Below are 20,810 nucleotides of genomic sequence, written 5' to 3'. Positions count from 1 at the left end.
AAAAAACAATTATGGTGAGTTTTGTTTGTATGACATGATGCCTTTATCTTTGTTTTTGTGTGTATGTATACCAACAATGAGACTCTTGTTTTTATTTGTTTCTGTTTTGTTTCATTCTTCTATCTTCATTGTGCTTTTAGGTTTGGTGATATACCGCAGTTTGTTATGGTGTTTAATTATTCCTTATGTTGTGGTGGGTGCTTGTGGCTTTTTGTTTGTCTTTGTTGTCAGCCAATGCAGCAAACCATGTAATGTGTTCATCAATGATTGCAATATTATACGCGACATTTATATCCAAGTTATGTGAAAAGTGTATATGAGAAGTATATACACTCAAATAAAAAATTTCTGGGCTGGTTTTCTGGGTTGACAATACTTTTTGTAAACAAAATTAGATTATGATAGTTCCTACAATCGGTATTGTTAACGATTTTTACAATATTGCGGAAATTCGAAAGTTGTTTTTGTTTTCTATGTTTGGAACAAAAGATGGTATTTTTGGATTTGGATTACAATGTTTGAACAAAACAACTACATTTTTGGAACCAAAACAGATATTTTTGTTCCAACAAAAGCGAAAAATATTTTTTCTCTGCGTGTAGAGAGCCTAATGCCAAGAAGAACACATACATTGTAGCCAAATTGGATATAGTTATGAAGTAAAGAAATAAAGTCTTTGATTTCTAAACTAACAAAGTTTAGATCATTCAGATTCATAAGTTAGGTTAGGTTTAAGTAAAAGCGGCTACTTCATCCTGTATAGTGTTGAGTAGATGAAGGGAAAAAAAGATGTAATGTTTCTAGCTTGATAAGGTTAAATGTGAAGAAGTTTCAGGATTATTACTTGTTGTTGTAGCAACGCAAATATGTTGGTTCATGTATTATTTCAGTTATCTGGTTCTGGTTCCTCTGTATTCAGACTCAAAAATTCTGCAACCTTGACTGGTTGCGTCCATAAAGAATCGAGTAGGGTTATGTGGGTAGCTAAACAAATACAGCGTGTCATGTGGTCCCAATACACATACCGGGCTTGAGTTGGGTATTCGGCCAACATGCGGGTCAAAAACGTATTGAGGCGGCTTCATCTTCCGGATCTTAACTGGGATAAAACCACTCGTGTTTACCATAGCAGCTGGCGGTCTCCAGCGGCGATGGATAAGGAAGGGGGGAGGGGGTGGTCCCCAATTACGGCATTCACACTACGTCTCTGTACTGTCTGCGCGACGGCGTCAGTGTGAATGCGATCGTTTACATCTTTGGACCTCTTTCGCTCATCATGAAATCCCTCCTGACGTGCCACGGTAGCGGGTTCTTTCGTACCGGATTGACCCGGAACTACACAACATCATTGTTCCGGCCAGCGGCTGCCACCTCAGTGTACATGTGTTCGTATTTGTTTCGTTTTTTGTGTTGGGAGCAGCATATCCCGGAATGCCTGCTCCGAATTATTTTCGTCCGTGCCGGGACGGAGAAAAACCCAGGACCAATATATTTGTGCTCGGTTTGTCACATCCGCATCTTCACCCACATCCAGCCTTCGGTGAGATGCAATAGATGTCAGGGGTGGGTGCATCAAAGGTGTTGCTCTGGACTTGTCCACGTGAGGGACTACGACAGGGACTATGGTGCTACATGCTGTGTGGATACAACCCCCAGTGAGTAGTCATCGGATTACGAAACTCCCTCGTCGTCTGATTATGAGACTCCCCCGCAGTCCCCTCGACAACAACCGCACATGCAACTTTTAACACCAGCTGTTGTTGTCCCAATCATGGAAAATGCATCCTTGTAACAATTTAATTTCAATGGACTCCGAGGTAAGGTCGAGGAAAGAGTAGAGTAGTAGAATATCAAGGTCGCTGCGGTGCAAGAAACCAAGCTCAACAACAATTGTAGCTTACAACGCTGCGACGGTTACAACGTGCTAAGGAAGGATCGCACTGCTACAACCGCTCGCCATATCCCTGCTGGTCGAATACCCGAAGTAAGACCAAACTTCCCAGCAGAACAAATGAGCGTAATGAGCTTCGTCGAATCAACCCCAATGACCCCAGAGTCAGGGAGCTGACACTGGAAGTTAACAGGCTGGTCGGCGAGCATATGCCGAACAAGTGGTTAAATCATCTGAAGAGTTGCAACATTGGAGCCGGTATAGGTGAACTGTGGGCAACGGTTAAGTCAATCTCGAACCCGGGAAGAAGGGAAGATAGGACCTCAGTCACGTTTGGCGACGTTACGTTGACTGACCCGGAGAGGTGCGCAAGTTATTTTAATCGACTGTTTGTCGAGCACCCCGAGAGTGACAGGGCGAAGAGAAGAGTGTTACGTCGCATCAGATTTCTTCCACCACAGTTTACAATGGATGATAATGCTGAAGCAGTTGGAAGTGGAGGGAGTGGAGTATCTCACTGAAGTTCTCAACTTGTCGCTATCCACCCTCATTGCTCCCGAAGTCTGGAAAATAGGCAGGGTGGTCGCACTACTGAAGCCCGGCAAGGATGCCAGCAAAAGTGAATCGTACAGGCCGATTTAGCTTTTGTCGCCCGTAGCAAAGACCCTTGAGGCCTTAGTCCTCCCCAGTATCAGAAATAGATATAAAGTTGCCGATCATCAGCATGGATTCCGTAAGCAGCACAGCACGACAACTGCGCTGCACGCCATTACCACACATATTTGTCAAGGACTCAACCGAAGGCGGCCGTACGATAGAACAGTGATGGTGGCGCTTGACTTATCAAAAGCCTTTGATACAGTCAGGCACTCCACGCTGTTTGAGGACATTGAGCAGACAACCCTCCGGCCATGCTTGAAACTTTGGATGTCAATTATATGTGTGGACGCCAGTCGTACGTGGAATTCAGGAACAAGAAGTCCAAACCCCGTAGAGTGAAACAGGGTGTTCCCCAAGGTGGGGTGATATCTCCGGAACTGTTTAACCTCTACATCTACTGCATTCCGTCCCCGGCATCGTAACATATGCGGATGATTGTACGATCCTGGCGTAAGGTACCTATCCTGATGACATCTGTGACTGAACAACTATTTAACCTATCTTACAACCTTTTCCATTCGAGGAATATGTAGATTTTAAATTCAACAGCAACTCTGTTTACCACATGGACAGCGGAGTTTGGAAGAGAATGTCGTGGTCGACTGTAGCAGAATTCCGACCACAAACTGCCCCAAAATTTTAAGGGTCACATTCGACACTACTTTCACGTCGTGCGCGTACGCCACAGCTATCTGCGACAAAGTGAAAAGTAGGAACAAGGTCCTCAAGTACCTAGCCGGCAGCACTTGGGGTGCAGATAAATAAATCTTGTTGACCACATATAACGCGATAGGTCGGTCTGTGGTAACCTATGCGGCGCCAGTTTGGTCCCCGGGATTATGTGATACGAATTGGAAAAAGATTCAAACCTGCCAGAATGCCGCCCTGAGAACAGCAACAGGGTGCCTCCTCAAGTCTTCAGTGAACCATCTACATGAGGAGGCAAAGATTCTTCCAGTAAAGCAACACAATGAGATGCTTTCGAGGGAGTTCCAACAATATAGGAGAAAACCCCTACATCAACAGGCATATCAAGCAGGTTTAAATAGTATTTACACGGATGCAGTTGCTAAGGCCTTAAGCAAATATAGTGTGAATAAAGTCCTCGAAATACATCCCCCATCTATCGCAGCTGAGAAACGTCAGGACCCATGACAAACTAGAGTAGTTTTGGCTCAACTACGCTCGGGATATTGCAGTCACCTAAGTTCTTATTGGGCAGAAATCGACCGCGCCGTGCAAGACATCTGCCCAGTATGCGGCATGGGCCCGCACGACACAAAACACCTTTTCAACTGCCCAGCCAAACCTACTCATCTAACTCCAGTGGATCTGTGGTTACATCCCATCGAAACAGCCACTTTCCTGGAACTGGAGATAGACCCAGAGTCAGATTGAACAGAAGAACGAACATACAAACATAATAATAAATACTTACAACAATAACAACAACCTGACGTGCCTGGGTTGGGGAAGCTTATGCATTAAATCCTGACAGGGATGTCCACTGCAATAACACCCACGCAGATACTGCATCGACAACATCCTGTTGTGCTAATGGACCGGAAAAACCTTCTTCTCTTCATAAAGATGGTCCACTGTTGTCATGAGGAGGCACCCTGTTGCAGTCCTCAGGGCGGCATTCTGGTAGGTTTGAATATTCTTCCATTGGATAGGCGTCGTATACCTTATTACACAGCGGCCTATTGCTTTGTAAGAAGTCAACAAGGTTTCTTTTTCAGCATCCCAAGTGCTGCCAGTCAGCGACTTGAGAACCATGTTCCTACTTCTTATCTTATAGCAAATAAAATATTTTGGGGTAGTTAGTGGTCGGAATCAGGACACCATCGACCAATATGTTCAGTGGGAACCTCATTTCAGCCGTCCAAGTGGTGCATAATGTGACAGTGGATTTAGCGGCGGATATTTTCATATTTCTCAATGGAAGAACTGCACTAAGTCCGCTATGTAGACATTTAACCTATCATATATGTTATCGACGATAGGACCAGACGCCAAGATCGTACACTCAACCTCATACTTTTCGATATCTATGCCGTATGGAGGGTGTGTGATTTCAAAAAGGTGGATGTTAAACAGTTTGGCAGATATCACCCGCTTTGGGGAACTCTATGCTTCAATCTACTGGTTTAAGACCTCTTGTTTACAAATTCTTGTTTCGAAATTCCGACTACGTTTCTCTATATTATCGAACAGCTTGACATGGTTGATTCAGTTCTGTACTGATATGTGTAGATATGGCGTGTAGTGCAATTGTAGTTCCGGAATCCATGTTGATGTTGGGAAACTGCAAAACAGCTTCTCAGGTCTGAGCCAAGGGAAATTACGGATTGTCAAGACACGTCATTTATCAGACCGAGTGCCACATCTGGTAAGCGGTGGTAATTTTCTCGCAGGAGCGTCTTCATTCGCCATGCAAAACATGGAGCTATCAGTTTGCTCGGCCAGCGATATACACCTCTGGTCATCACCTAGGACGGAATGTCAAAGCTCATGATGGGCATTGAAATCCTCAAGCACCCTTAAAAGTAAACTAATATCGGAAAGATAAAGCAGGACACAGCTATTCATCGGCGGTATGTATACATTAAGCATCTTTACCTCTGCAGTACCACACCTTACTTCTACCCCCATATATTACATGTATGGATCTCTAGAGTAAAGCTCAAGCGAGATAGGTCCATATTGGACAGATGGGTGTATTAGAAGGTAAGTCCTCCTCCTCCGCTTCTTGTGCGATTCTTAGGCAGAACGTTGTAACTATCGTAACGTTGCAAGCTATAGACGGCAGTGAGCTTTGTTTTTTTGGATCGCGGCGACCATGATGTTTTTCCGACTCATTAAGTCCCCAATTTCGCTGACCTTATTGCGGAGACCGTTGCAAATGAATTGCAGGAATGATACATTTCCGAACAATTTGTTGTGTTAGATGCTGTGTTTGTTGTTGTTGGGGAGACGCGGGGCGTCTCTTATTCCAACGACGACGAAGTGGGATACATACTGAGCGATGTTCTGTTGACACGTGGTGGATGCGGATCTGGCAAACGGAACAGATCCATACTGATCCGAGGTTTATCTCTATCCCGGTACAGACCAAAAGAGATCAGAGCAATCTTACTGGGATAAATTTCCGCTCCCATACACGAACTCAAACGCATAATTTTTGGGATGACTGCCTTAGGTCGAAGATTCCTCTGCAAAATATTAGGTTTAAAGCTTTCTGAATACATTTTAAACGACCTTTACCCGCAAGCATTGCAAACTATAACCAATAAAAAACACACTTTCTGCAGTTGGGATAACTTATCTTTATAGAAAATATATAGGACACTCCATATACATTATTCGCATAGACCCGACCAACTAACAAAGCTATTAATATGATTATGAATGGCATGGACATTTGAGTGTCACCTTCTTACCATTATCACCAATCACACGACCACTCTCAACAGATGGCTAACTACAACAAACTGCGGATTACTGGTAGGTCTTTGCAAGATTCACCAAACTGTCAATTGACTGTGCGGAACATATGGATGGTTGCTTGGTTGTTTGGTGTGCTTGAAAAATTTCCTCACGTAGCAAATGGTAGCGCGTAGACACGATTAAACATTTATTGGAGAATGTTCTGAATTTAAATTAGGTTTGTTTGCCATATGGGTTCATGTGGAAAGGGGGGGCGAATTGGGGTAGGAAGACGACGACACATTTGAAAAGTGAAATTTTTAGTTTGATTTCATGTTTTTGATTTTGTTTTTTAAAATAAATATCGAATTTTATTGCATTTCTTTTGTTTTCATGGGATTACCAACAGACATTTCGTGATTTTTTTGTGTTTTTTCATCATTTTTTGTTTAAATAAATTAAAAATAAATAATTTAATAAATAAAATAAATAAATAACTAAAAATAAACTAAAACTTAAAATTAGTTTTTGGTAGCGTGCACATTTACAACAGCAACAACTGCACCATCTAAAGACCCCCACTCTCTTTTTTGGGGCAGGGAGGGAGAGGGGGAATTTCAAAGTACAATTGTCCTGTGTCTAAACGAGGTATCCAAAACTAGTGGGATCGTTGGTGGGGGTTAGGGGAGTAGTTGGGAGGCATTTCGTGGTCATAAATGTTTACCATTCCTTTTCCAACCAGACGGGTTGTTGGGTGTGGCTGTGAGAGTAGACTACGGGTACGGGAGCGGGGGCATGGTAGGCAGCAGCTTGAACGGTGGGAATGGCACGGGACAACATTTGACCGATGGCCAAGACCAACAAGATGACACCAACACCCAAACCCTTCATGGAGACAACAGTCAAGGCAGCCAACAAGGTGGTGATGACACCGACAACAAAGGCACCGGGCACAACGGCGAAGCTCATGCGTTTCAAGAAGTGGTGGCCAAAGGTGCGTCCCTCTGCAAAGGTAGAATATCGTTTAGAACACTTCCTAAAAAGAAAGTCTAACAGGTCACAAACACTTACCAGCAACATCTCCTTCGGAGGTTTCATCACTGGGGATGGTGTCGCACACGACAGCGCTGAACAGGAAGCAGGCAATTAAGAAGAAGCAGATAACTTTTTGTTGGGCAGCCATTATAATTATTTATTTATTTTGTTGTTGTTGGTCGAAGATAATCCTTAGCAATGGGGTAATCCACAAAAACTGAACTGCGGTCGAGTTGTTGATAGACGATGATTGGATGACACTGAAGAAGTGAATGATGATCTGACACTGCCGTTGGTTTTTATTGTCAATTGTCGGAACGCACACCAACACACACGCCCTTTACGGCGCTGCGAGAAATGCTAATGTTACACGACGATAAGCATGCCTCTTCCACTTTCCTCCATTGAACGTTTATGGTCAGGCGGCAATCGGACATGAGTACATGCAAATGTTTTTTTTCTTCTGTTTTTACAGCAAAGCAATATTGGTTTAGTTTGAAATTGACCAAAAATTTAAGCCACACCATACAACAGACATACAAGTTGGTTAATAGCAAAACAGCAAAGATTCTTTTTAAGGTAAATGAAATTTCTTTTGTGGGGTAACCAACCAACAAATGCTTTCGGCCATAATTGTACCATAAATTAGATTCACTTTGACATGACCAAGTTCAAGAAGAATGCACACGCACACACACACATACACTTGAAACACATTAACATTTTGCATTCCATTTGTTTGGATTGCTTGTAAAGAAGGTTCGATGGTTAACTTCCTTATTTGGTATCGATATTTTGTCATCAATTTTGCTATTTGAAATGAAAACTAAATTGGAAGTGGTCAGGTAGGTATAATAGTGTATTTTTATCTATATGGTTTAAAGTGTGGATGACGTAGTGGTTGACAGATATCAACTCATGGTCCAGACTGGATTTAACATGCCAAAGTCTGAGATTTATCTTGGTACCTCTTTTATCTCAAGGGGACACCAGAGAACTGTATCACCGGTTAATGGAGTGAGTAAACATGTGGCTCGCTTTTACCCGTAATAACAATATTGTGAATACTATGGATGATTTCGAACTATATTGAAGCTGTCATGAGACAAGAGTACGTCTGTTGGGCTGGGTTCCAGTTTTATCCTTTTTCAACATCATAGCATCGCAACATACGGGTTAGGTATCTCGAAGGGGCGGGTTCTTCGATACCGGATTAAATAGATGCCGGGAGTGTATGTATCTCAGGCGTTGATCTGGACTCGTCTATTTGTTGCTGCGAGAACACAGCCCTCAGTGAGTCGTCGCTGTTATCGGAATGTTATCAACAAATGCAACAACAAAGAGTTGGAAAGTTAAACAGAACCTAACGCATGGAGGTGTGATATCTCTCTTCCTGTTTAACTTTTATGTCTCCAACTTTCCTTTCCCTCCAGCCGGCGTACAACTGGTGAATTATGCAGATGACTGCATCATTGTGGCCACCGGGGTATGCATTGACGAACTGGAGAACAGAATCAATGCATATTTCATCACCTTGGCAGCGTTTTTTGAAGGAAAGAAACCTACAGCTTTCAGCCCCAAAATACACTGCAATCATCATGATGTCATGGACAAAGGAGGTAAGGCGGATACTGGACATCAAGGTCGAAGATATGACAATACAAACAGTCCAAAATCCGAAAATACTCAGCATCATCTTCGACACCTCCTCACCTTCTCGAAACATGCAGTCACGATAAGAACCAAAGTCCTAAATAGAAAAAGGTACTCAAAACCATCCCGGGTACCGCTCACTCCTAAGTTACGCAGCCTCAGTTTGAACTTCACTTTAAGCGACACGTTGCAAACCACCCAAAATAACGCCCTACGAACGGCTTCCGCATGTGTCCAGATGTCGAGTATGACGTGTTGCTCGCCGGACAGTTCCTGTTGGTATGTTATCAGCCATCGCATCCCAACCACCATATCGGGGACAGGATCCATCACATCCAGAAGGACATCCGGCGGTACTGCCCGACATCCAGGATGTCATACCATCGAACCTCGACCGTGTGTCACTGGCTGCATCGCTTCATACTAGCGCAATACAGATAGCTGTCAACTCATATGAAGTAAATCGAAGTAAATGCAAAAATATACTCCAGCCGTTGCTGACATCGAACGGTGCCTGCCTAGAGTCGCCAGAACCATTCTGACACAACTATGATCTGGTTGGTCAACAATGCTAAAATTGTGTGTTTAAAACGTACTGCAGAAGGATCGCACCAGAAGTGGAGGTGGGGGATTAGCTTTCCTATTGCGTCAGTCTGTTCAATACAGGCCTATCGCGCGAGATCGTGGCTCTAATTGCCCGTACATAGAATGTTTGGGGGTAGCCGTCACGAGTAGAACTGCCGAGGAAGAGTGGTTCAATGTAAACATCCACCGATAAATAGCTACAAATCAGGTTTAAGGCCCAACATTAGCCGACTTTTGGAGGTTCATAGGGGGAATTTAATGCTCATCATAGGTTGTGGCATTCGGTCCTCGGAAACGACCAGAGGGGAATAGTGCTGGCTGAGCAGATTGATAGCTTCACGTTTTGCACGGACAATGAGGATGTCCCTACCAGAATAGAGAGAATACACCACCACAATTTACAATGGATGATGTTCCTAATGTCATCAGTAACGCTAAATTACCCAAAGAGTTGGGCCCTGACGGAATCTCCATGGTAATGATGAAACAGCTGGATGTGCCGGGAGTGGAGTATCTCACTAAAGTACCCAACATGTCGCTAGCCGCCCACATTGTTCCTGAAGTCTGGGAAATGGGCAAGGTGGCCACGCTAGTGAAGCCATGTAAGGATGCCAACAAAGGTGAATCGCACAGACCGATTTCGCTTTTGTCGCTGTAGTAAAGGACCTTGATGCTTTTATCCTCCGCAACACCAACATGGATTCAGTAAGCAGCACATCACGACAACGGCGCTACACGTTATTTAAACACGTATAAGTCGAGGGTTTAACCAGATGTGCGACTTATCAAAAGCCTTTGTTGCTGATTGAGGACATCGAGCAGACTACCCTCCGGACAAGTTTGAAGCGTTGGATAATTAGTTATATGTGTGTACGTCAGTCGTAAGTGGAATTCAGAAACAAGAACTCCAAGCCCCTTAGAGTGATATCTCCGGAACTATTTAATTTCTACCTTTCTGAAATAACATACTCTTTAGAAGGCATATAGATCGTAAAGTATGCGAATGATAGCACGAAATTCTCGGTGGGGTTCTATCATACCTGACTTAGTACAGTTCTTCCATCTGAGGAATTGAAAATATCCGTAGTTTAACATCTACTTCTCCTGTATTCTACCCCTCCAGATGACATTGAGATCGTAATTTATGCGGATGAATGTATGATATCAACTTCTTCCACGCGAGGAATATGTAAATGTCCGCCACTAAATCTACGGCCACTCTGTTCACCACATGGACTGCAGAGGTAAGCACTGAATTGAATATAATGGCCGTTGATTTACAGAATTCCGACCACCAACTACGCCATGATTCTAGGGGTCACTTACGACAGCATGTTCGCGTCGCCCGTGCATGCTACAGCTATCAGCTACAAGCTGAGCTGTATAAAGAAGGTCTTCAAGGACCTAGCCGACAGCATTTGGGGTGTAGAAAAATAAACCTTGTTGACCACATATAAAGCGCTAGGTCGGTCTATGGTAAGTTATGCAGCGCAAGCGTGGTCCGTGCAACGCAATGGAAAAATATTCAAACCTGTCAGAATGCCGCCCTAAGAACTGCAATAGGGTGCCTCCTCATCACTTCAGTGGAGCATACATACTATGAGACAAGATTCTTCCAGTTCCGCGGCACAATGGCATGCTTTCGTTGTAGTACTTGCTCGGGTGTTACCGTTAGAGCCATGCTAATCACTATAATGATGGATAGGACCTCCACTCTCACACACACAAGAAAACGGCATCTCTAACATATGTCCCAAACATATTTTGCAGCAAACATATATTTGTTTGCAAGTAGCCATAACAAATGTATGTTTTGGTGCAAACAAATTATATGTTTGGGTGCAAACAAATACAAACCCAAAAGCCACAAAAAAAAACAAACACACGCAACAGTGGGCGGTTACTGAGATAAAGGGAGCGTAAATTTCAACGTAAAACACATTGAAATGTATGCTCACTTGCTCTCAGAGGGCGCTCACTGGATACTTCCATTATATACAGACACATTTATAAATGGTGGTTGTTTATTCAAAGGCAAATGAAGGCAGACACACAGGTACATACAAAATTCCAAAGAAATACATAACACACTTTAATAAAAGAAAAACTGAATGAAATAATTTGTAGACACACTTTTAAAAAGAAAAAATATAGAAACATCGTTGAACGCTTCTCCTTAGTTGTGAAATAAAACACAAATGATTATGTAATGTAATAAATATGAGTGTACCATATTTCAAATATACATATGTATGTATGTAATTACCAATATTAAATGCGATTTCTTCCTTGTCCAATAAAATAATTCCATTCAACATTCCGATTCAATTATAAAATGTATTGGGCATTTAATTTACTAAAAAGCACCATTTCTTTAAGAAAACACAAAACATTGATTTATTCACTCACTTTACCGTCTTTACTCTAGGATGGTATTTAAAAAACTGAAGAAAAAAGAACATATAATTCATACCATTTTTTCTTCTCCTCTTCGCTTGCTAAGCTGGTTAAAAAAAAAAAAAAAAAAAAAAAAAAAAAAAAAAAAAACACGCGTGTTTGACGCATACACGCCACCAAAGCCCCCTTCTTCTATTATACAATACACACAACTCTTTATTATAACACAGCATTCCGTAGACGCGAGAGCACTGTTGTTACTCGCTTTGACAAACATCCTCTATCCAACCATAAAAAATATGTTGTAACATAAAAAATATGTTGGTACCCAAACAAATAAAATTGAGATATGTTACAAAATTGTGCACAAACAAATAATGTTTGGATCCAAACACATATTTATTTGCAACCAGTCCCAAACAAATAATTTTTGGATCCAAACATATTTCTAACATATATTTTTCTGCGTGCAGACATGTGAGCTGCCACGTCAAATCAGAGTATTTTCGGCTCAACTACGTTCGGGATGGTGCAAGAATCAATGACATCGTGGAATACATCAGCCCAGCATCAGGCAAAGGGCTAGCACTACCCACTGCACCTTGTAGCACCCCCCATCGAATCAGTCACATTTCTACAAGTAGCCCTGGTTCTTGACCAGCTTAAGCAGAAACTATTACAACAACATTAGGCAATTTTTATACCCTCAGCCTTTAGGCTAAATATGGTATTTACACTTTGATACGACCAAAAATGTGCCTCATCGAAATAATGGTTTTAGACCCCAAGTATGTTTGTACGATATCTGTTTCAGACAATTTTGAGTCGATCTAGCAATCTGTCTGTCTGCCTGTCTGGCTGGCAGGTGCGCACGATAACTCTCGAACGGATCAATCGATTCGGTTCAAATTTTGGGTATCGAAATATTTTGTTCAGATTTGATTTAAGTTCGAAGATGGACCATATCGGTCCACACCTTCAGGTACCTCCCTCACAAAAGTTATAAAATGTTCGGAAAAATTGTCCGCACGATAATTCTTGAAGGGAGTAACCGAATTAGTCCATACTTTGCACATCGTGACATTTCTACCAGATATAGATGAGGTTCCAATATGGACCCTATTGGTCCACTCTTTCAGGTACATCCCACACAAAATTTTGCTTAAGTGTAGTTTAAGGCCTTCTCTCGAATCGCTTTGATTTTTATTGCAGCCACTTGTATTCACTACCCCCATTACGACGATATAATTTTTCAGGAGCAAATCCCTACTTCTTCAGAAATCAACACGAAAACTGCAAACAACCCATATAATACCATGTGTCGTAGTTGGAGCGCACGATAACTTTCGAACGGATCAACATATTTGGTCCAAATTTTGGGTCTTTCAATATTTTGTCCAAACTTAGTTTAAGTTTGAAGATAGACCATATCGGTCCACTCCATCCGGTACCTCCCCCACAAATTTTGTGGGCATAATAACTCTAGGAGGGAGTAACCAAATTGAGACAAACGTTGCTATTAGTAATATTACGTTCAGGCATAGATCGGGTTCTAATATGGACTATATCGGTCCACTCATTTGGGTACCTCCCACACAAAATTTGCAAAAGGTATAGTTTAACAACTCCTCTCTGATCTTATTAATTTGTGATGCAGCAGGTTGCACTTGCGGCCCCTGTTACGACGTTGTATTTATTTTTCGTGGGCAAGTCCATACTTCCTGAGATAATGACCGAAAAAGGTTCAGAAAATCCTACCAGCACCACCTAAACTGGCTAATGTGTAAAATAACCATTTAAGAGAGAAATCGATTTAGCTCAAATTTTGTAAATTGAAAAGTAAAATTGTAATATATTTAAATTCGGAAAATTAAGTACAACATGTTTAATTATATAGTCTGTAAGGAAAATATCCATACCCCCATTATTATAAGTATTCTTTTGTTATAGTTTGGATTTACCGAACAGATTTGTAGCGTTCCGGTTAACTTAAAGTTAAAAGTGATGGTTGAATTTGAAGGAGGAGCTTCTTGGCATTAACTTTCAATGTAAAAATTATATTTTTAATGCCTCCAAATTGTTTTATTTTGCGTTTTCAAATCCATCAGATAGTAAAAGAACACATGTAATAAAGGCCCATGGACTAATAAAGAAAAAAAATTATTTCTTACAGATTTGTATTAGGTCCGAATATGTACTACACCGGATCACTCCTGCGGGTACAACCTACCCAAAGTTTGGAAAAAATGCACTCGTCTTGGATCATTTTGAATTTTGTTGCAACATGTAGTTTTTTGCGGCCCTTTCCATCCTGGAAAATTTTCCCAACAGCTAAAAAACCTACAGAAGTATTGTGTTAACGTTTTTTCTTCGGGTACGCGGCTGAGGGTATATCTCTGTCGGCTCAGCTGACTGATACTTTCTTACTTGTTCTTGCGGCAATTTTCAGTTTGTCGGAGAGAGAAGGCGTTGAGAGGCAAAGGGTTACCATATGTCTCACCTCTCTCTCCATCAAACTGACAATTGCCGCAAGGAAAATTACCTAATATAAATATGGACTAACAAATCCTACTTACTACCAACAAAATGGCTGTGGGAACTATAAATAAACCAGTAAGGAAAGGGTAAAATATATATGGGAGCTAAATCCAAATGTGAACAGATTACTATATAATTTGGCGCATATATTTCTAGACCAAACACCGTCACACATTCCAAATTTCATAAAAATTGGATACACATATGGTGTTTGGTGCATCAAATACCTTAAATCGGGCACATTCCAAATTTCATCAAAATTGGACAGATACAGCGTGTTTGGTGCATGAAATACTTCAAATCGGCCGAAAACATATATGGGAGCTATATCCAAATCTGAACTGATTTCGATATAATTTTGCACATTTTTCTATAGACCTATGTAATTCTATCGGTCTATAGAAACATTTTCTATAGACCTATGTAATTCCATCCACTGACCTCCCCGTGGTGTCACCTGGGGAACTGCCGTTAACACCCGTTAAAGGAAGTGAGCTAATATGTGCCGCGCGTTCACCCATAAGAACGTTAAAAACTTGGGTTTGGGCGTCGGGTTAGTAACCCTCCCCTAGAAAAAAACATCCTACTATGAAAAAACGAATGAAAAGAAAAACAAACCCCTCTAAAGTTGACGAACCCCGCAAACGTTTTAAGGACCATGATATGCGAATCTGCACCTGGAATGTTCGCACTCTTTATAGAGAAGGTGCAGTCTTCGCATTGGCAGACGTACTTGAAAAGTACAAGGCCGATATTACTGCCATACAGGAAATACGATTGATTGGGAAAGGCGTCACAACAACACCTAAAGGTGACGCACTGTACTATAGCTGCCATGACGTAAAGAATGAATTTGGTTGCGGATTCGTAGTTAGTCGGAGGCTAAAACATCTGGTATCAAGCTTCACCCCAGTAAATGAAAGACTTGCTGCAATTCGAATAAAAGCTAAATTCTTCAACATCAGCTTTATTTGTGCTCATGCTCCCACTGAAGAAAAGGGCGAACAGACCAAAGATATATTTTACGAGCGCTTAGAAGAAACATATCACCGTTGCCCTGCCCATGACATTAAAATCATTCTAGGCGATTTTAATGCCAAAATTGGAAAGGAGAATATCTTTGGCCCAACAGTCGGGAAATTCAGTCTCCACAGTGAAACATCTGACAATGGTATGAGGCTGATAGACTTTGCAGGTGCAAAAAACATGGTAGTTAGCAGTACCAGGTTTAATCATCTCGATATTCATAAGGGCACCTGGCTGTCTATAGATCAAAGAACAAGTAATCAAATTGATCATAATGTAATAGATGGAAGACATTCATCCAGCGTGTTGGATGTACGATCGTTCCGAGGCGCAAACATTGATTCGGACCACTACCTTGTTGCAGCAAAGGTACGTACCCGTCTAAACGTTGCAAATAAAGCACGAACAGACTCAACGCGGAAGTTGGACATCGATAGGCTGCAAACACAACAGATAGCCACAGCATATTCCACTCAACTAGCCCAATTGCTTAACGCGAGCACTCCTTGTCCCGATAACATAACAACACAATGGCAACATATTGCCCACTCCATGCAAACAGCCGCAAAATCCATACTTGGATTCCAGAGACCTCCACAAAGGAATTCATGGTATGATCAGGAGTGTCGTGCTGCTACCGAAGAGAAAAATGCGGCATATACACAGAAAAAAAAAATTGTAGCCATTTGATAAAGAAATGCAAAGATTCAACCAAAAATTTATCGATTTTCCGGCAATAAAAAAAATTGTCATATTGACAAAATTCGATAAAATTTTTTGATCACAAAGTAAAAATACATTTTGATAAAATAAAATTGTAATATTGATTAAAATATTTATCGATTTTTTTTTATTTTGAACTGATAAAACATTTCACATATTGACAAAAATATTTATCAAAATATTCCACATTTTGCATGATAAAAACAAAATATTTTCTTGATTAAAAAAATTGTTGAATGCATTTTTTCCAATCAATAAAAAAATATTCATATTTACAATTATTTTGTTGTTTTTTTGTTAAATGCAAACCCAAAAGCCACAAAAAAAAGATACATACACACATTAATAAATGGTCGTGGTTATTTATTTAATGGAAATGCCAAGTACAAAAGCAACACCAGACGCATAGGTACATAAAAAATAACAGATGAAAGAAAGAAAAACGGTATGGAATAATTAATAACAGAAGTACATAATTATTTAGTGTCACACATTTATTTTAGGGAACATCATTGAACGTTGTGAAATAAAACACATTCTTCTGCCACATTGAAAATCATCAGCGGAAAATGGGTATCTGTAATGTGAGAAATAGTACATCCATATATATTTCAAATATATAAAATGTTTTGATGTTATTACCAATATCACATGCGGTTGCTTCTTTGTCCAATAAAATATTCTTATTATCCTTTTTCATATTCGTGAATTCAATTATAAAATGTATTGTGCATTTAATTTACTTGAAAGACACCTTTACTTTAAGAAAACACACAAACATTGATTTATTTCTGTACTACCGATCCACACAGAACGACTACTTTAAAGAGACTGCCAAAAAATACCAAACTGACGGTTAAAAAATGTTATCTGCCTTTCTTAACCACAAACAGAACAAAACATGAGAATTCGTACCGTTTTTTTTCTTTCTCTCTTCGTTTGTTAGGTTCATAAAAATCAGCAACAAAAAACAGTAACAAACTTACATACAAGCCTTCACCCGAGCACAAATAAATAACCAACCAAATGCCACACAAACGCTCCATCCCTTCATGCCGAAAAAATTCCATGACCATGCTTTTAAATATAGTACATAGCAACGATACTCACACCTCAAGAAAAAAAAAAACACAGCACATTGTTGTAGCGCTCTCTTTATGCCCTAATATTGTTGTTTCTCTCGCTCTTGAGAGCGAGAACATGCGACAAACGTTGAAAACCATTTTAACTACAGAAATTTATTATTAACCATAAACAAATTTCAATAAATTATTTGTTTGAAATCGTTTATTGATTGCTTTCTAGTAACATTTTCATGTTTGATGAACATTTTCCCTATATATTCGTAATATTTTATCGCCATTCGACAAAAATATGGTGATAAAGCTTTTAATCAAAATTTTCAGGGTGGCTTTTTTTCTGTGTAGAGCTACTTTGCAATCAGTAGCAACGCGTAGCGCGCGAGAGAGATATCGGGAGAAAAGGAGAGAAGAGAAACGTCTTTTCCGCAAGAAAAAGAGAGAAATGGAAAAGCGGGAGCCAGAATGAAGTCCGAAAATTCTACCAAAGAGTGAAACATCAAACAGATGGCTTTGGTACAGGCACATCCTCCTGTAGAGACCAGCAAGATAATCTGGTAACAGATACAAACAGCGTGCTCAGGATATGGAAGGAACATTTCTCCAATCTGCTGGTATCCAATAGTAGCGAAGACGATGATACCACAGATCCAATCCCAGAAGATGGTATAGAATGTATACCGCCCGGCCAAGATGAGGTGAAAACAGCAATCAACCGGCTGAAGAATAATAATGCAGCAGGAGCTGATGGCCTACCAGCCGATCTGTTTAAAACCGGAGGCGACGCACTGATAAGGTGCATGCATCAGCTAGTTAGCACCATCTGGCAGGAAGAACGCGTACCCGACGATTGGAACCTGAGCATCCTGTGTCCCGTCCATAAGAAAGGAGATAAGACTTTATGCTCCAACTATAGGGGCATAAGTCTTCTCCCTATCGCCTACAATACAGTGTCAGGGATATTGTGCGAACGACTATAGCCCATGGTCAACGAAATAATTGGACCATACCAATGCGGCTTTACACCTGACAAGTCCACTATTGACCAGATATTTACCCTGCGGTAAATCCTGAAGAAGACCCAAGATATGCAGATCGACACATATCACCTTTTTGTCGATTATAAAGCATCCTTCGACAGCCCCCTAAGTTCAAAGGTATTCCAAGCCATGTCTGAATTTGGTATCCCCGCAAAGCTCATTCGGCTTTGTAAAATGACTCTAACTGACACAAGATCTTCAGTTAAAATAGTAAAGAACCTCTCCGAAGAGTTTTGTACCAAAATAGGTTTCAGGCAAGGAGACAGCCTTCCGTGTGATCTTTTCAACATCCTGCTAGAAAAGGTTATACGAGAGACAAACGTCAAAAGAAGTGACACAATCTACACCAATAGCCACATGTTACTTGCTTATGCTGATGATATAGACATCACGGGACGATCAGTAAATGAAGTAACTGATACCTTGATGAAGATCGAAGGAGAATCTGCTAAAGTGGGTCTGGCGGTAAACGGCGAGAAGACCAAATTGATGGTGTCGACGCGCAATGCGTCCATAGAGATCGGGTCAACTGTCGACGTTGGTTCCTATAATTTTGAGGTAGTATAAGACTTCGTCTACCTAGGCACCGCCGTAAACACAACTTGGCGTGTTTGAGAGAAAAAATTCTTCGAAAGATCTACGGACCAATTTGCGTTGACGGTGAATATCGACGTCGTATGAACCACGAGCTGTATCTGCTATACAACGACATCAATATTGTTAAACGTATCGAGATGCAGCGATTGCGTTGGCTAGGCCATATAATAAGAATGAGCGATGATGATCCCGATAAAAAGGCGTACAAATCGGGCCACATGGCGGTGCACGCAGAATTGGCAGGCCAAAAAATAGATGGCGCAAACAAGTGAATGAAGAGATGACAAGGAGCGGTATTCCAGAAAGCGAAGCACTAAACAGAGAGAATTGGAGATATTTTCTTAGCTCGATCTATGGAACAAATGTTCTGTAATGGGCCAGCAAAGTAAGTAAGTAGGTAATCAACAGAGTGGCTGTAGGAACTATAAATTAAAATCTTTTGAAAGTTTCATAGAATGTAGAATGTAGGGGTATTTTGACACCGTTGACCAATTTTTGATGTTGCCTGGCGGGGTATTGAACCCACGACCTTCAGCGTGCAAGGCGGGTAGTATTACATATTGCAGCTCGGGCATACTGACCCAAAAGTCTACAATGACGAACTAAATGGCACAATGACTATCGACGGATTCTATTTAATTCATTCTATTTATTTTTTCTACTCCAGCAGTATAAATGCTCGGTAGATCGCGGGCATAAGAAATTATGTTAAATAGTATAAGTATGGCCACCCTTGCCTTGCACTCAGAAGGTCTGTGGTTCAATCCAACCAAAACATCAACATTTTTGACAGTGACAAATCCCCTCAGTGTAATGCTGGCTTAAACTTCCTGAGTATTTCAGCCAAAATCTCATAAAAAGTGGTTTATAATTTAATCGATATTCTTTATTTTCATTCTCATTAATTTAACATATTTTCTGTTAATTATTTGCCATTAAAACTATACAAATTAGAACCAAAAACAAACAAGGTATGTTTGACATTTTCTCTGCACAATTATTATATGGACACGACAAATTTCATTAAAAACGTTTAAAAATCGTAAACTTATAATTTGTACGTGCATTAATTCATTCTTCTTCATTTTGTAACGGCGGAAGCCGGCGTTTAGACTTCATTAACGGCTACGCAATTCTCAACTGTAGACGGTGTGTGTGAGTCTGACGTCATGAATTGTCTCCTTTTGGTGTTTTTGGGGGGTTCATCCGTTCCGAAATAAAATTAAATCGTAGCCACGTTTTATTTGTTTGTTTTGGAAATTGCGGTCGTTATTTTTACTCACTTTCATTTAATGTTATTCATCATAATAGTCAGTTATTGATTGCACAATGGGTGTTATTATGAAAAGAAAAAAAAAACATTTAAATAACACTGTGCAACATTTTTAAGCCAATCGCGTGCAAACAACTTCTGTCCAGAATTTTATGAAAGTAGAGGACCAATAGGCAAAAACAATATCTGGGTTTTGTTTTCTTAGATCGGGTTCGGTTTTTATGGCCTCATCTAAACATGGTTAAAGATCGAATTTTTAAAACAAATCAGGGCAGTATCTCTGGCACCAATTCGAATCATGTTTTGACATCTGCAGCAAACTTGTAGATAAGAGCAAGAAGAAAATATTTGGAGAAATAGTGAACTCGAAAAACTGCATTTATTGCCTCAAATTTTATAATATATCTAAAAATTATATAATTTGTGTATATTTCGCAGCGTATCTCCCAAAATATTAAATTCTTCTTATTGTTACCTTTTGGGAAAATATTCTCTGGAATGTAATACACAACTCATCAGAACATTATATTGTTGTAACTTGCCTCTATCGCCTTGTTTATAGCAAATTTTTCAACAACAATTTGGTAAATATGTCAATAATTCATTGTAAATTCCCAACATGAGAATAAACAGCCGTGTGAACATTGTTTGAAATAAGTTTTTTAAAAGGTATGTTATGAAGTACCCCTTAAACAGCGTGAAATAACCATTTTAGAGTTTCAGAATGTTCTGAAGAAATTATGGTCACATTATTTGGAAAATTTTTAGAATGGTTACTTGTTTCAACTCCCAACAGTTTAGTTTTTACTGACCAGAATTTCAGAAATTATGTAAACTTTCCTATATTTTATCGAGTTTGATGCGCTAAATGCAGCTTTTCCTAC

The 20,810-nt window shown here is 40.4% G+C and overlaps 2 protein-coding genes across 2 annotated transcripts in view; both read right to left on the bottom strand.

Moving 5' to 3' along the window:
• Positions 1–20,810, bottom strand: part of LOC141390089 (uncharacterized) — a 175,209-nt gene that overhangs the window by 12,239 nt on the left and 142,160 nt on the right. The window lies entirely within an intron of this gene.
• On the bottom strand, positions 6,576–7,257 carry apn (apnoia). The gene is made up of 2 exons (XM_073962590.1): positions 7,052–7,257; positions 6,576–6,984 (listed from the first exon to the last, which is right to left on the bottom strand). Exons 1-2 carry the CDS (start codon positions 7,161–7,163, stop codon positions 6,701–6,703), a joined length of 396 nt encoding a protein of 131 aa, XP_073818691.1. The 5' UTR covers positions 7,164–7,257; the 3' UTR covers positions 6,576–6,700.

The sequence above is a fragment of the Musca autumnalis genome, unplaced genomic scaffold, assembly GCF_047663935.1.
Source record: "Musca autumnalis isolate F117 unplaced genomic scaffold, ASM4766393v1 scaffold_1, whole genome shotgun sequence".
Taxonomy (NCBI): Eukaryota; Metazoa; Arthropoda; class Insecta; order Diptera; family Muscidae; genus Musca; species Musca autumnalis.
Note: the sequence above shows the minus strand (reverse complement) of the source record. Positions and strands in the feature narration are given on the sequence as shown.